General features: G+C 43.1%; 1 protein-coding gene across 1 annotated transcript in view; it reads left to right on the plus strand.

Annotated features, from left to right (window-relative positions):
• The first annotated feature begins 661 nt into the window (after window positions 1-661).
• TBC1D31 (TBC1 domain family member 31) overlaps window positions 662-17,826 on the plus strand; it is a 43,133-nt gene continuing 25,968 nt past the window's right edge. The window contains exons 1-8 of the mRNA XM_039524343.1: window positions 662-886; window positions 4,549-4,695; window positions 4,996-5,111; window positions 6,110-6,288; window positions 14,102-14,253; window positions 15,372-15,531; window positions 16,062-16,262; window positions 17,521-17,697. Of these exons, the coding sequence (XP_039380277.1) occupies window positions 810-886; window positions 4,549-4,695; window positions 4,996-5,111; window positions 6,110-6,288; window positions 14,102-14,253; window positions 15,372-15,531; window positions 16,062-16,262; window positions 17,521-17,697 (1,209 nt within the window). The 5' untranslated portion in view covers window positions 662-809. The remainder of the gene's footprint in view (window positions 887-4,548; window positions 4,696-4,995; window positions 5,112-6,109; window positions 6,289-14,101; window positions 14,254-15,371; window positions 15,532-16,061; window positions 16,263-17,520; window positions 17,698-17,826) is intronic.

The raw sequence follows: 17,826 nt of genomic DNA on the forward strand, positions 1-17,826 counted from the left end.
TTGTCATTTCTTTTAATCTCCCTTGATTTTGTTTCCATATTGTAATAGGGGGATTATATCTGACAAGCCACAGTACAGAAATAGTATGTTGCTGCCAGCCAACATATTGTCTTCCTTGGTGATTACAAAGAACCAGTGGAGAACCCCCTAAATCACAATGAAGCAAGCTTTTTTAAAAAGAAAGCACCCAGGCCCAAATCTCATCGGCTTTACCCAATCCCTTGAGTCCAACTTCATTAAAAAAGGAGGGAGATAATAGGCAAGTGGTGGAAGATAAGATTCAGGCTCTGCAGGCCACTACTGTTTTATTATTCAGCATGCTTGGAGGCCTGTATTCAAACAGTTATTGTTTGTGGAGAGCAAAGAAAACCAGGGCAGGAGTGTCCCCTGGGGGAAGCTTGGCTGCCTTCCTCAGCCTCCTGACCTGCTCCCGCCCTCTCATACCTTCCCTCTTGCCCCGCCCACTCAGCTCAGGCCGGAGTCGCTGGCCTTTCTGTCTGTCAAACACCCACAGCCTCACCCAGCCCACAAAGAGAACTACAGTTCCCGGCAGGCGCCAGTGCTTCCGGGATGCGTGGCCTGTTCCATTATCCCAGGGGTGGAGGTTAGGGAGACTCTCCCACCAGTGTGCTGCATTCATGAGGTCCAACGGACTGTACCATGGTTCGCACACCCCCTAGGCTCCCGTCCCGCCCCCCGCGCCGCGGCCGGCGGGAGAAGTGGCGGTTGGTGCGGAGCCGCCTCGGGGCGCGTGCTGGTCGGTGTAGCTGTGGCGGAGGGAAGCGCCTCCCGCCCCTCGCTGCGTGAGGATGCAGAGCTCCGACCTGGGCAACAGGGAGCGGGGCAAGCTCTGGCACCGCAAGCCCGCCCCGGCCGCGCAGCAGGGGTAACCGGGGACAAGTGACGGGGCAGGGCTCGGAGGGAGGGAAGGGGCAGGTGGGAAGAGGAGACCCCGGGGTAGATGGTGATAAGCTGCCCAGGACGAAGGCCTGTCCCTGCTGCTGGCTGTAAGGGCGCAGCCAGGGGGTGGGGGCTGGTGGGGAAGCCCCTGCGCAGGTCTCTGAGGACCCATCGTGAAAGAGGCAAACATCAAGGGGAGGGATAGCTCAGTGCCTTGAGCACGGGCCTGCTAAACCCAGGGTTGTGAGCTCAACCCATAGAGGGGGCCACTTAGGGAACTGGGGTAAAAATCTGGCTGGGGATCGGTCCTGCTTTGAGCAGGGGGTTGGACTAGGTGACCTCCTGAGGTCCCTTCCAACCCTGATAGTCTATGATTCTATCAAAAGATTTCGCCCCAGGCCAGAGGGCTTGTAATTCTTTTATTACTGAACTTATGCTGGCACTTAGCGGCCTTGCTCATGGAGCTGGTTGTGTTAGGCGCTGTACAAACAGAATAAAGCCAGGCTCGGCCCCAAGGAGTTTCTGGTCTAAGCGCAAGACCAAAGACATCAGACGGATACCGACAGATGGGAGAGCAGGGAGAAACAATGAGGCAGTATGGGTCAGCATGATAGGCCTTGGTCTCAGCACACCCCTTGTCCTAACTGTTGCTAAGTATTTTGTAGGCCTCATGGCCAAGAAGAGTTATAAAGCGGGATTTGAAGGTAGATAATGAGCTAGACTTGCAGATTGTTTACAAGAACACCACCTCCTGCCTTGTGGGGCAGCACGGGAGAAAGTACAAAGGTGCTTGTCTGAAAATTTCACATACGCAGAGGAGGCTGGCGCTTTGAGCTGATTGGAGGTGAGCCTCAGCAGCTCGATAGTGCTTGAGAGATGTTAGCGAGGGTGGGGATTGAAAACAAGCATCTTATGTTTGATGCACTAGAGAAGAAGGAGCCAGTGGAAGGGCTCAAAGAGAGGGGTGACGTGGTCAAAGTGATAGGCTAGGAAAATAATCTTAGCAGTAGCATTCTGTGTGGATGTGAGTGGGAGAAGATTGCATTTGTTAGGGCTAGAGAGAAGGATGTTGCGGTAATCAAGATGCGAGATGAGAGCCTGGACCAGAGTTTTAACTGTGTCAGTGGATAGGAAAGGCCATATTTTAGAGATGTTATGCAGAAAGAAGAAGTTATCAGTTGAAGATGACACACAGGTTACGGTCCTGAGTGACACACAGGATGGTGGTTTTGTCCATAGGGATCAAGAAAGGAGATAGTGGGGAGAGTTTGGGGGAGGAAAGTTAGGAGCTCTGTTTCAGTCATGTTCATCTTAAGCTGGTAGCTGGACATCAGCAAGGAGACATCAGAGGGACAGTAGCATTCGCTTATAATTTCCAAACATATTTTCAAAACTCCAGCCTACAAGGATGTTTGTTACAAACCAAAGCAATATCTCATACAAATAATAACAATATCCAACATATCTGCCTAATTATGGTCTCTTCTCTGTGGTCTTGTTACTTACTGCAGCCCTTGCCCTTGCAACTTCCTACTCCTCTCCTGCTGACTCCTATCCCATTGTCCAACGTTATCTCTTATTGTGCTGTATGTAAATTTAGGATAAGGTCTTGCAAATACTTTTAGATGGGCAGCACTGCATCTGTGCAGAGCCATTTCCAAGATCTAGCCTAGTCTGTAATCTCTTTCAGCAGAGAAGTGTCATGCACGTGCACAGTACTGTATGAATAATACATGTCCTCCACAATTAGAGATTTCTCAAAATCAGGTACTACATTAGGATACTATTTGTTTATCCCTCATGCACACCAGACCATGCCCTGAGCAGTCAGGAGTTTGAACAACATAAGACATTCTGTGATCTTGCAGACTGTGGAGTTGAAATTATGAAGAAAAGCACAAGACCCTGTGAAATGGGAATGATTAGAAAAAAAAGAAAAGACCCATTGGCAGGCTTAGTAAGAAAAGACCCTGAATCCTCAAGATCGGGGTTGTTTAAAGATGTGGCCTGGAGAGAAATCCCCTCCTATGGGCCCTCTGATCTGGCACCAAGGAGAGACAGGGCCTGTGTGTTTATATCCCCACAGGACATCTGTCAAACGGATTCGCCCTCAACAGGATGATCCAGGCGTGGTGTTTAAAAATGACAAACTTCCTGAAGCAAAATAAACAGTTCTAATAGTATTGCAGTAAATTAATGTGCAAATTATTTTGAGGCATCATCAGTGTGAATAGCAAAAATATGCATAATCTAATTTTTAAAAATTGCATTAGACAAAATTGCTTAGAAAGTTACCAAGAAAGTTTATTAGAAATATAGGCATGTGATGATAGAGAACAAGTGCAAAAGATGAACTGGTATAACTAGCATGTATATTGTATTCAAAAGCTGAGAAACTTTTTGTATAATGGTTAGACATAGAGGTTCTGATTGTGACTCTATAAATAGAGTTTATTATCGGTTTGTTTTTTATTCCACTTAGAATGTAGCTGGGTTTCTTTATTTTCAGAAAAGAGTTTGGGTGGGGAGGTCAGTTAAAGAACGAATCTTCTGTAAATATCACAGACTAACACAATCAGTCCTGTGAAAAGTTGGCTTTTATTTTTTGATGTTGGGGTAATTTTTCCATTGTACTTTTTTAATGGTATTCCTGAGATTCTCCCATGATTAAAATATTACCAGTTATTCTAATAAGAAACCTAAAATAAATAAGCTTAAAGTCCATCTGGACTCATTCTTATTGACCCTCACTTCTTTTCTAAAAATAATAGTTAGAGCAAAGGTAAACTTAGCAGGCAAGTCACAGTAAAGGCAGCCCTTGCCTCCTCCTGTCACCTGGCCCATCTCTTTTGCCCTCTTGAAGGCCTTCTTATCTGGAGAAGAGAGGAGCCTGGGCCTCTCCTTTCCCATTCTATTGATTCCACTGCAAACTGTAGTGGTGAATCCCTCTTTGAGAGATGCCCTGTGGGGTATAATCACACAGACTCTGTCTCCCCTTCCCACTTGGTGGTCGATCAGAGGGCCCCTCAAAAGGGATTTCCCTCCAGGCAATTGCCCCTGATTCTTGAAGGGAGGGTCAGACCCCTCTTCACCCTCTTACCCCAATCTTTTGGTGCTAGCTGCTGCTTTTTAGACTACCAGTATCTCTTTGGCTGCTGCTACTGCTCCCATCCCCTGCTAATGTACAAACCCAAAGGATAGATACCTGTGAAAGACAGAAATGGTAGAGAGCCAGTATGGTCTCATAACATCTTAAGTTATTAGTGTGACGTGACAGAGATTAGCCTGACTCTAATTTTTAAGAACATAGATAAAAGTTGTCTTCAGTGATTCCACCCCCACAACATATAATTCCTGATTCCACCTAATCTAAATGAATTTTTCTCATGAATCATAGCTACTTTTCAGTTTTTCATTAGATTTCTTTACAGAAGGTCTATTTACTGCTTGTCAGACAGCGAATAATCTCTTGTGTAATACACTTTAAAAAACTTTTACAAGCGTGTGTTCTTCCTCAAAAGTAAATGTCTAATCAGAATTGCAAAAACATAACCTAAGAATGTTTTTATATTGGATATATTTTAATGATTGTAGAGAAAAGTATGCTAAAGATGGTATAATAAAGTGATTTGTTTGCTTTCCTCATAGAGTCATAGTAAACATTATTCACAGTGCCACAGGATATCATTCAAAGACCATACGTTTTCTGAATGTGGCCTTTGACAGTTCTGGAGATTCTTTACTTGCTGGAGATCACCAAGGGAATATTTATGTTTTTGACTTGACAGGAAACAGGTAAACGTTTCTCTTGCTGTGTGGCTCTCAGTTACTATTTTTGATAATCTAGATTGTTGTCTAACAGTCAGTTTTTTGCAACACTCCTCCCACTTAAGACACCCGTTTCTGTTTGATAAACAGGGTTTGTTTTGCCTGGGATTGGTGGGGAGGGGAAGGGAAGGGAAGATTGCATAAAATTTTCTTTCACAAGGTAAAGTATGTTCAAACTGATTAGCATATTTAGTTAATTGGACACTGAGTTGAAGTGTTTCTTACACTATTGGACTATTGTTGGTTTTTGTTTTTCTTTTTAAATAGATTCAGTCTTGTTCAGCGAACCATGCAGGCTTGCACTGCTTTGGCGTTTAATCTTCGCAGGAAGACTGAATACCTTGTGGCTTTAGCAGATTATTCCATTAAATGTTTTGATACAGGTAAGACATTTAAAAATCTGACTAGAAAAATAAGAATAGCTATATTTTCATAGCAAATCCATATCACAATTAATCAAGCACAATAGTTATTTCTGATCTGATTAGCAGTTAAATGGCTAACAATATTGCCAATTAGTTGTTCAGAAGTTAATCTTCAGAGATGATGTTACTTCCCCCCCCCTCCCATTTAAGAAGTGCATTCTTACTGCTACTGTTTCAGACAATCTGGATTTAGACTCTCTTAGTTAAGTAGTGGAAACCAACCAGATATAGTTCTGGACTTTGGTATTCTTCCACCAGTATAATTGCTGAGGATCATAACCAACTGTAGAACTAAATAGCTATTAATCAGGTTATAAAGACGTATATTCTTAAAAAAACTAGCTTGCAAAATGGTGAAATAGAAGTATGAAAATGTGTTAAACTCCCAGGCCTAAAAAATTAATCAGGATGTTGCATCTGAATGTAAAGGTTCCTGTGATCATAGCCTGCTGTTCATTAAACCAACCTTCCTTGTATGTATAAATAGTAACTTCAATACTCACTCATTTCACCCACAAGTTAAAACAAGTGTAGAATCCTGACTTAAGCCTGCAAAGTATGTTGTTTTTTGGCTGGGGGCGTGGTGGTGGTTTAATATTGATGTTCCCACTGGCAAAGTCTGCCTAGGAGGCATATCCAGCTTGTTTGGTGGGCCCCGTTCACAACTTTTAAGACTGATCACTGAAGACACATTAAACAAGTCTATGCAAGATAGCTTATGAAATAACTTATGAAATCCTTTATTTCCCACTGATCAGCAGGATGTTTTTTTCCATAATGTATAGGAATTACATGAAGGACAACTCACTTGTTCCTCATTTGTTGGATAGTGATGATAAATAAAGATACATGAGGCATTCTCGAGGCCACACCCTTCATATTGTTTGCACTGAAAAATACTAGCACTTGTTGCTTCACTTTGCATAACTTTTTAATCAATTTCATTTACACCATAGACACCAAGGAGCTAGTTAGTTGGATGAGGGGACATGATTCTTCAGTATCTTCAATCTCCGTCCATGGTTCAGGCAGATATGCCATTACTACATCCACTGATACAGCACAATTCTGGGATCTCGATACCTTCCAAAGAAAAAGAAAGTTGAACGTCCGCCAATCTGTGGGGATTCAAAAGGTCAGTAAAGAGTCATTGTTAAACAAAGGGTATATAAACATACCTGAGAATACAACTATATACTAAAATCAGGAGTACTTAAAAATATTCTTTTAAAAAAAATAGATCAGTCTTTTCTTTGTCCTTTAATCATCTCAGCTTTGCCATCAGATCTCACAAGATAGGGTTATGAGACAGTAGTTGTGGAGATCTGCAAGGAACACCTAAGCACTGCATAAAGTAGTAATGTTTCATCAGTATTGAAGCAAAGTCAAAGCACAGTGTTGGGAGGGCACTATGTGGCAGGAGATTCATTTGAAAGACTGTACCTTAAGACGGAGGTCCTCACCACTTATGGCCATTGAAAACCCATGACACTTTTTCTGAGAGTAGGGCTGTTAATGCCGGTTTCTTTACTGGATTCTAGTAGGGCTGTTATATTCTGGAAGTCACCCTGTAGCTTCAGTTATAGCAGGGGTGGCCAACCTGTGGCTCCGGAGCTGCATGCAGCTCTTCAGAAGTTAATATGCAACTCCTTGCATAGGTGCCAACTCTGGGGCTGGAGCTACAGGCACTAACTTTCCAATGTGCCAGTGGTGCTCACTGCTTAACCCCTGGCTCCGCCCCAGGTCCTGACTCCACTCCACCTCTTCCCCCAAGGCTCCTGCCCCTTCCCCAGAGCCTCCTGTGCCCTCACTCCTCTTCCTTCCCCCCCCTCCCCTGAGCCTCCTGCACGCTGTGAAACAACTGATTGTGGCAGGTGGGAGGCATGGGAAGGGAGAGGGAGGCGCTGATCAGTGGAGCTGCCGGCGGGCGGGAGGTACTGGGGGTGGGGCTGGGGGGGAACTGATTGGGAGGCTGCTGACATATTACTGTGGCTCTTTGGCAATGTACATTGATAAATTCTGGCTCCTTCTCAGGCTCAGGTTGGCCACCCCTGAATTAGAGGTACATCTTTCACTTCACTTCCTGTCCTAAAACTGTTGTTTAGTGAGCGCTGTTCAAATAATTGTCATGTTTATCCCAGAGGTGTCTGCACTTCATTAGGGGATGAATTTGAGATATCCCTTATAAATCAGCAAGTAATTGTAGTGTATTCCACATTTAGCGTATGTGAGTGGCTAAAGTTTTCTGCCAATAGCTTTTGGAATTTGGTAGAATCCATGAGTTTCCATGTTGAAATAAACCATTAATATAATAAAATAATGTAACCATGCAGTACAAAGATAATGGGGCTGAGCCAAAAGCCCTTGAAGTTTATGGATGCCTTCCATTGATTTCAGTAGGACTTGAATCAGACTCAGCATAAGGAAATTCTCTGAAGAATGGTTCTTAGGTCTCTTGTGGGTTATGCTGTCACTTCAGTAGAATTATTTCTCTGTATTTGATTATCCGTTATTGTTGTATTACAAATTGTCAACCATGTAGTATTAGGTATATACAAATTTTGAAAATGCGAAACGAAGCTTCTATTTTAAAATGCCAGCTCAGCCGAAGTTCAGGAATTTGTCTTTGTCGTTGTAGTCTGTGTACATATTGTGGACACTTTAGATGACTATTGTTTTTAGCTACATAGTGGCCATTGTAATATGAGTGTATTGCAGAAATTAACATGAATTGTTTCATTGAAATGGCACAGATCAGACCCACCTCACCATCTGCCATTCCTTTCCATGAATGAGATAATTGCTTTCAGACTGTGGTCCAAATTAAGGAAAAGCCAGGGTGATTAATGTTGCATCCTAAACATAAGGTAAACTTGGGCCTGGTCTACACTAGTCTGTTATTTCGGAATTAGCCGAGTTAATTTGAAAAAAAAATGATTCCGTTCACATAACCAAACTGGCTTTTTCGATTTAAAGGGCTCTTTAAATCGATTTTTGTACTCCACCTCGGCAAGTGGAGTAGTGCTTAAATCGAGATCGTAATCCCAGCTTAAAGGTATTGTGGACGCAATTTGACGTTATTGGCCTCTGGAAACTATCCCAGAATGCTCCCTTGTGACCACTCTGGACAACACTCTCAACTCCGATGCACTACCCGGGTGGGCAGGAAAAGCCCTGGGAACTTTTGAATTTCATTTCCTGTTTGGTCACCATCAGCACAGGTGACCGTCAGCACAGTCCACCATCACAGGCAACCATGCAGAGTCCACCATCACAAGAGATCACGCAGTCCCGGATTCGCAGACGAGCTCCAGCATGGTCCGAACGGGAGGTACTGGATCTCATTGCATGTTGGGGAGATGAGTCTGTTATGGCAGAACTACGTTCCAAAAAAAGGAACGCAAATACATACGGTAAAGTCTCCAGGTCCATGACGGAAAGAGGCTACTCCAGGGACACAGAGCAGTGTCATACAAAAATCAAGGAACTCAGGCAAGCATACCAAAAATCCAGGGAGGCAAACGGGCGCTCTGGGTCACAGCCCCATACATTCTACTTCTACCGTGAGCTCCATGCAATTATGGGGGGTGACGCCACCACTACCCCACCACTGTCTGTGGACACCTGCAAGGGGGGAGTTGCATGAGCGAGGAGGAAGAGTCATTGGAGGATGAAGAAGAGGAGGAGGAGGAGGACAGTGCACAGGCGGCAAGTGGGGAATCCGTTTCCCCCCCTGCCAGGAACTATGCTTAACGCTGGAGCCAATAGCCTCCCTTGACTCCCAGCGCGGGCTCCCAGACCATGACCCTGGAGAAGGTACTTCTGGTGAGTGAGACCCTGATCGGAGCCACGCGGTGGAGGATGGGGGAAACCCAGCTGCACTGGGCTGTTTGCATATAGTTTAAAGGGCTCATCCCTGCTCAGAGCCTCATCGGAGCCACGGGCGGGGGGTGTTGGGGTTGAGTGTTGTGTGAAGTGATCATCCCAGAGAGCCCGAAGGCCGTCCTTTATGGCAAACCCACCAGGCATTGCTTGCTGTGGGAAACAGGTCCCAGCAGTTTGAAAACATTGAAATGAATGTAGAAGAAGCAGAACCCCCTGTGCCCCTAGGCTGCCTGCAAGCTGAATTCTGTTGCCTGGCTGTGTGCGATGGCTTACTCACACCAAACTGTCCCCTTTGTTCTCTGAAATGTATATTTTAAAATACTACCCTCCCTTTTTCTCCTCCCACAGGTGCAAATATTTCAACGTGGCCCCTATCTACTCCGTCTCAGAGGCTGGTCCAGATTAGAAGGTGGAAAAAATGAACTCAGGAAGACGTGTTCACCGAGCTCATGCAGTCCTCCCGCACTGATAGGGTCCGGCTGAATGCGTGGAGGCAAACAATTGCGGAGTCCCGTAAAGCATTGCAGGGACACAAAGAGAGGAGGGACTCTATGGTCAAGCTCATGGGGGAGCAAACTGACATGCTCCGCTGTATGGTGGACCTAATGTGGGAAAGGCAGCAAGACCACAGACTGCCGCTGCAGCCCCTGTATAACCGCCCTCCCTCCTCCCCAAGTTCCATAGCCTCCTTACCCAGACGCCCAAGAACATGATTGGGGAGGCTACAGGGACCCAGAGGATCGCCCAAGCAGCAGAAAGCTGGCATATGTGAACTTCTGATTTGGTTTCTCGACTTGTTCTTCCCTCCTCCTCCACCCTCCTAACCCTCCCCCCCTCAGTCTGCCTTCTGATTTCTCTCAGTGTGTTGCGCAACAAATAATAAAGAACTGGTTTTAAACAATTTAGACTTTATTTCCTTTCATATATATATAGGAGGCGGGTAACTTCAAGAGAAACAAACACAATTGTCACACCGTACCCTGGCCAGTCATGAAACTGGCTTTCAAAGCTTCTCTGAAGCGCAGCATGCCCCGCTGTGCTCTTCTAATCAACCTGTTGTCTGGCTGTGCGAAATTGGCCACCAGGCGAGTTGCCTCAATCTCCCACCCCGCCATAAACGTCTCCTGTCTTACTCTCACAGAGATTGTGGCGCACACAGCAAGCAGCAATTGCAATTGGAATATTGGTTGTGCTGAGATCTAACCGATTCAGTAAACTGCGCCAGCGCGCTTTCAAACGTCCAAAAGCACATTCTACCACCGTTCTGCACTTGCTCAGCCTATAGTTGAACTGCTCCTTACTACTGTCCAGGGTGCCTGTGTACAGCTTCATGAGCCATGGCATTAAGGGGTAGGCTGGGTCCCCGAGGATAACTATAGGCATTTCAACATCCCCAACAGTAATTTTCTGGTCTGGGAAGTAAGTCCCTTCCTGCAGCTGTTCAAACAGACCAGAGTTCCTGAAGATGCGAGTGTCATGCACCTTTCCCGGCCGTCCCATGTTGATGTCGGTGAAATGTCCTTTGTGATCCACCAGTGCTTGCAGCACCATGGAAAAGTACCCCTTGCGGTTTATGTACTGGCTGCCCCGGCGTGCTGGGGCCAAGATAGGGATATGCGTTCCGTCTATCGCCCCACTGCAATTCGGGAACCCCAGGGCATTAAAGCCATCTATAATTGTCTGCACATTTCCCAGAGTCACTACCCTTGATAGCAGCTGGTCGATGATTGCATTGGCTACTTGCAGCACTGCAGCCCCCACAGTAGATTTGCGCACTCCAAACTGATTCCCAACTGACCAGTAGCTGTTGGGCATTGCAAGCTTCCACAGTGCTATGGCCACTCGCTTCTCAACTGTGAGGGCTGCTCTCATTTTGGTGTCTTTGCGCTTCAGGGCAGGGGACAACAAGTCACAAAGTTCCATGAAAGTGGCCCTACGCATACGAAAGTTTTGCAGCCACTGGGAATAATCCCAGACCTGTAACACTATGCGGTCCCACCCATCTGTGCTTGTTTCCCAGGCCCAGAATCGGCATTTCACGGCATGAACCAGGCCCAATGCCACCATGAGTTCCCAATCACCACATGCCAGGCTTCTAGGAATTTCTATGTCCATGTCCTCAGTATAGTAATTGCATTGTCATCACTTCCTCGCCTAGTTTTGCAGGTACTGCACATACTGCTGGATAATGCGCGAGCTATTTACAATGGTCAAAACTGCATCGGAGATCTGAGTGGGCTCCATGCTTGCTACACTATGGCGTCTGCACGAGTAATCCTGGAAAACGGGTGCAAAACGAGCTGTTCGGTTCAAAATGGCTGATAAAAGGCGGTAAATGGTTGTCTTCTGTAGCTTTCACAGAGTCAGAAAGCTCTTTAGAGCTGCAAGAGTGGGAGAGCAGAGTTTGCGGTGGAAACGTGAACAGAGTTTGCGGTGGAAGCTATGCGGCTCTGTTCACGATGGCTGAAAAACAGCAGGGAATTGTTGCCGTCTGTAGCTTCCACGGGAGCCCATGACCGACAACATGGAAAAAGCAGCAATAGCTGTGCAGCTCTGTTCACGATGGCCAAAAAAAGGCGGGAAATGGTTAGATGAAATAGTAGATAGAAAGACGAGAGGACATGCGAGGTGGATTCATAGTACCAGGAGACAGGCGCTACACTGTCTGCTGGTAGTATGGCGTCTACCGTAGCTTTCACGGAGAGAGGAGCGAGTGACGGGGCACACCCAGAAACACCCGTGAGAATGTGTTTGCCCCATCATGCACTGGGAGCTTAACCCACAATTCCAATGGGCAGCAGAGACTGCGGGAACTGTGGGATAGTTTCCCACAGTGCACCACTCCGACATTCAATGCTAGCCTCAGTACCGTGGATGCACTCTGCTGAATTCACATGCTTTAGTGGGGACACACAACACCGAATGTATAAAATCGCTTCTGAAAATTTGAATAAAAAGTTCGAATTAATTTCGTACTGTAGACGTACCCATAGACTTCAGCTGGCTGAACCTAGTCACTGACAAAAGAAATACTGTGTGTGTGGAGAGGATTTTACTAAAATCCCAAACTAGTGCCTCTCCTTTCTAAAGGTGATAAATTTGTACAGCCCCTAATGTAAAGAATCTTCTAATCAGGAAGCTATGTGATTCTGTGGAGAGGGCACTGAATTGGGAGTCAGGAGATCTTGGTTTTGTTCTTGGCTCTGCCATTCATTTGCTGTGTGTCCTTAGACAAATCACTTAACCTCTCTGAGCCTCAGTTTCCCATCTTTAAAGTAGGGATAATGGTGCTTACCCACATTTAGTTCGTTAAGAAGTATGGCTAAGAAGTGCTGGTACTATTATTAGAGTGTGACTGGGGACACTGACTGTAAAGTTCCATTCTAATTTATTTCCTGACCAGTCCCAGCAGTGCATAGCTGGGATCCTATCAGTTAAATGTAACTAGTAAGATCTATACCACCTCAAAAAGTGCAGGAGCAAAAGCTAACGAATGAGACAAAAAGCACCTCGTGAGGTTGGTAGGTGAAGAGAGGCAGTTTTAGTTGAGAAAGGAAGAAAAGAGATGAAAAAAGGACATTTTGTTCTGTCCCTTCTCCCAGAGTGCCAAACTGCCATTTCAACATCATTTTGTGGCCCTTTTTAAACACACCTTTTTAGAGTAAAACAAAACCAGGAAATGAACAGAATATCCCAATTTGTTAAAATAAAAGAACAGCAACTTTCAACTTGCTTTAGGCGAGAAACTGCTGCTGGAAGGGTAGCAGGGTTTCTGAGGAGCAAGGAGTAGGGAAGGGCCCAAAATCATATTTTTTTAAAGGCCAGAAAGGATCATTACGATCATCAAGGTCTGACCTACATGGCACAGGCCATAAAATTTCATCCGATAATTATTGTATTTAGACCAATAACTTGTGGATGAACAGAAGTATATCTTTAAGAAAGACATCCAATCATGATTTTATAATCCAGGTGATTTTATACAAAAGACTTCATGTAAACAATAAATATATTCAGAAGAGCTGAAAAAAGGTGATTATTACATTTTTTTCTATTTTTCATTTATCATAATAATAGGAACTACTTTTCACAGTGGAACAATAGTTTGCATAACCTCTAACAGCTGTTTTTATACTCTTTTTTTAATAATGATACATGAAATTAATGAGCCATACGCTAAAAATAAACCACTTCAGAGACTGAAGGCAATTGGTACACTTCTCAAGCTCATTGCAAGTCTTCAGGAAGACTTCTGATGTGTGCACTGATAGTACACTAATGTGCACACTGCTGAGGCTTAATGATAGGGCCTATCAAATTCATGGTCTATTTTGGTCAATTTCACAGTCATAGGATTTTAAAAATTGTAAATTTCATGATTTCAGATATTTAAATCTGAAATGTCATGTTGTTGTAACTGTAGGGGTCCTGACCCAAAAGGGGGCTGTTGGGGGGAGGGGGAGCGGTGGCGCAAGGTTATTGTGGGGGGGGTTGGTATTGCCACCCTACTTCTGCGCTCCTGCTGGCGACAGCGCTGCCTTCAGAGCTGGATCACCAGAGAGCTGCAACTGCTGGCTAGGAGCCCAGCTCTGAAGGCAGTGCCGCCGCCAGCAGCAGCGCAGGAGTAAGGATGGCATGGTATGGTATTGCTACTTTGCTACTGCCTACATGATATGGTATTCTGTGCTACTGCCTTCAGAGGTGGGCCCTGGGCCAGCAGCCACCCCTCTCCAGCCACCCAGCTCTGAAGGCACTGCAGAAGTAAGGGTGGCAATACTGTGACCCCCACCCCCGTGGCCCTCTTTTGGTTCAGGACCCCAGTTTGAGAAACACTGGTCTCCCCCATGAAATCTATATAGTACAGGATAAAAGTACACAAAAGACCAGATTTTGCAGTCAGTGATGCGATTTTCATGGCCGTGAATTTGGTAGAGCCCTACTTATTGCTATATTATTCTGACGTTTCTGAAGGTCAAATGTAATCTTTCTTTTTTTATAGTATGTAAGGCAACTAGCCAGAAAATTATTCTATTTTTTTTTCTTTTCCATATTAATTCTTTCAGGTTTTCTTTCTTCCACTAAGCAACACCATCCTCAGCTGTTTCAAAGATAACTCTGTCTTTGCATGGGAATGTGATACTCTTCAATGTAAATACCAGTTGCCAACTCCAATAGAAGGCTCTGTGTTGCATTATAAAGTCTTTGCCGTTACCAGGTAAGTTGCTGCTTAAATACTCAGAAAGAAAATATTACAAAATTCTTAGCAGACAATACACATTTTTCTCTCCTTTTTCTAAAATGTTTTGCACAAGTGTTGAACTGTAGTTTTTCACCTCTAAACTAGATACAAAGTTATTTTTAACAGAAGTCAAAATGTTAGTCTGAGATTTTAGGCCCCCTCAAAAAAGTATTTAGGTTTTCATACAGAAAAGAAAAGCAGACTAATCACTCTCTCCAACAATCTCAATGCAGGGATGCACAGTCCAGTAAAGGTGAGGAGTTAACAGAAAACACTTTTGGTACCAGCTCTAAGTGTATTCAGTACAAACAAGAAAAATGAACTCAGAAGTGCGTGAGTCAATCATGTCCGCTTCAGGCCATTTCGATTTGCAAACCATGAAAGAAAATATATTGCTTCCAAAATTACTTATGAAGATTAGCAATTACAGCAATATTGCCATTGCTGAGAATAGTGAGGTGGCTGGAGCAGTGATCCAAACTTACTACTATTAATAGGAAGTCTTTTATAAAACATTTTAGAAAGGTGCACAACAGTAGTAGTCCATTGAAACACTCTTTTGTTTTTAGTTTGTACTAAATGAGTTAATGTTTCCCCGTCCTTATCCAACAACTTACTTAAGCTATTTTATAAACCCATAAAGGGTATCACTCTCTGCCACTTGATCATGTTATTTTGTCTGAACAATCAAAGATCTTTAACTGAAGATGAATCAAAGCCCACAACTTTGGAATGTCAACTTCCCCAAAGTTCTGTGGTGATCGGTTGTAGCATTTTGAACCCATCTATAGATTGCACCGTTCCTTGCTGAGAACAGCTGCATCACTGTGTACTGCAAACCCATGGCCACTGGGGGGAAAAGGAGCTCCTTTTTAATTTACACTGAAAACGAAGTTTATAAATATCCACTACAAAACCTGCTTTTTACTTCATTTGAGAGCTGTTTCAACATTATATGCTGGCAACACAATACAACAGAAATTATCTTCAGCAGTGATGATTTGTGAGCATGGAAGATAATATATGGCCCTAAAATTGTAACTAGCAGTAGATTAGATTGGTCTGATACAAACTTAGTCCTGTTTCTGATGCAGAGATGGCCGGATGCTAGTAACAGGAGGAAAATCGAATCATCTTCACTTGTGGTGTCTGGAGTCAAAACAGCTGTTAAGAATAATCCAGATGCCTACAAAAGTACGAGCTGTTCGCCATCTGGAATTCCTTCCTGATAGTTTTGATGGTGGTTCTAATCAGGTCAGTTGTATAGGAAATTTAAGAACGAAATCACTTGGTTTCTTAACTGAAATCACATACTTTCTGAGATTTGCTTTTCTTATTCTATACCAGGGGTAGGCAACCTATGGCCTTTGGCACGCGAGCTGATTTTCAGTGGCACTCACACTGCTCAGGTCCTGGCCATCGGTCTGGGGGGGCTCTGCATTTTTATTTAATTTTAAATGAAGCTTCTTAAGCATTTTAAAAACCTTATTTACTTTACATACAACAATAGTTTAGTTATATATTGTAGACTTATAGAAAGAGACCTTCTAAAAAACTTAAAATGTATTACTGGCATGCAAAACCTTAAATTAGAGTGAATAAATGAAGACTCGGCAAACCATTTCTGAAAGGTTGCCGACCCCTGTTCAATACTATATGCAGGAAAGTTACTATATTAAATATTTGCTCTGTTGCTGTTTCAAAAATTTTTATTTCAGAATTTTGAATTCATTCTTTTCTATTTTGCATTAGGACTAATTTATAGAAGTCTCCTTTATTTCTAGGTTCTTGGAGTGCTAAGTCAAGATAATATTATGAGATTTATCAATATACAGACGTGCAAACATCTGTTTGACATTGGGAATCATGAGGAGGGAATCAGCACAGCAGCTATTAGCCCAAATGGACGGTACATTGCATCAGTAATGCAAAATGGTAGCCTCAATATATACAGTGTCCAGGCTTTAACACAGGAAGTAAATAAGGTAGAGTTATAAGTAAAGTAAATCACAAAAACAGCATTAAAATACCAATAAAAGTCAGTCTCATCCACCCAAAAATTCAGTACTGAAAATACAATTTGTCCTTGTGTCATTAACTTAGATATGTTGTACTATGTAATATAGGATGCAAGGTAAACAACATAGGGATTATAGACTTCACTTTGTGGTTACTCCAGTCTGTTAGGCAAATTTTGTTTTAGAACATGATTTAATATTATTATCTTCCAGTTTTTCTGTTCTTCTCATAGCAATTTATTGTGTGCACACCTTTTTATCAGCTTGGCTTTGATCATACAGCTTTTTGTCCATTTCCTTTTTGGAAATACCATGCAACAGATATTGCCTTATCTGCAGACACAAATGAGCTTCGTGATGCTTGTTTGTCAAGAAGTATTCCCAGTTTATTCATCAGGCCTTGGGAGCCATGATTATAAAACAATCATAGAGCTAGTCCCTTATGTAAATAATACATATTATAAAGACCAGTTTATATTTTACTAAGAAAATAACTTCTGTAGGGAGACGTAGGGAAAGAGACACTTTTCTAAATCCAGAATTCCGTATATCATAAATCATCACACACTAAAAGTAAGCATATAAGGTTTACTGTGTAATAAGGGAGTTGAGCACAGGCCTTCAAGTCAGGTGACCTAATTTACATTCCCAACTTAAATGCTGAGTTTGTGTAGGACTTTCTGGCAACATAGTTAACTACTTTGTTACTCACTTTTCCTCATATTTAACATGGAAATATTACACATTTTACATGTGTCTTGTGAAAATTAGCTAATGTTTGTATAGCACTCTGAAGCGCAAAGTAGTATAGTAACATTCAAGCACACACTGAAGTAATTTATTTTAAGCACAGAACAATACTTGTATGTTGGTCAAACCACATACTAGTGTGCATCCTTGTACATCTAATTCAGAAGATACATTGTTTCTGGTTGAGTCAACATTTGAAAATCACAGTTAAGATAGAACCTACATAAATTTGCTTGTAACATACCTTGTTAAGTGTGTTTAACTTTCATTCACTTGTCATATCTGTTTGGGTTTTGGTTTACACTGTGGGTCTCCTTAAGTCATGTTTTATAACACAAACATCTTTCAACATTGGTCATCAAGTTAAAGAACACTGTATAATCTAAAGTGTGCTCATTATAAAGGTGGGTATTGTAAAATGTTCTTTATTACAGTGTCATAAGATGTTAACTGTATCATTCTTATTTGATGCTAGCCACCACCACCCTTGGTTAAAGTAGTTGAAGATTTGTCCAAAGACAAGCTGGGAGCAAGTAAACTTACAATGAGAGTGACATCAGGAAGGTCAGAGAGGCCTTGGAAATCGAGAGGAAGTAAAACTCAAACCAGAGTGCTAAAACCACAAGTGAACACATCACTTGAAAATAAAGAGGTAAGAGCAAATTGTAAATACTGTAAATGTTTCTCTTCTCTAATCTGTAGCATTTGATTTTCATTGCCAAAACAACTCTCCATTGACTATTTCCCCAACAATTTACTTTTCTACATCCAAACGTTTGCT

The sequence above is a fragment of the Mauremys reevesii genome, linkage group 2 (assembly GCF_016161935.1).
Source record: "Mauremys reevesii isolate NIE-2019 linkage group 2, ASM1616193v1, whole genome shotgun sequence".
Lineage (NCBI taxonomy): Eukaryota > Metazoa > Chordata > Testudines > Geoemydidae > Mauremys > Mauremys reevesii.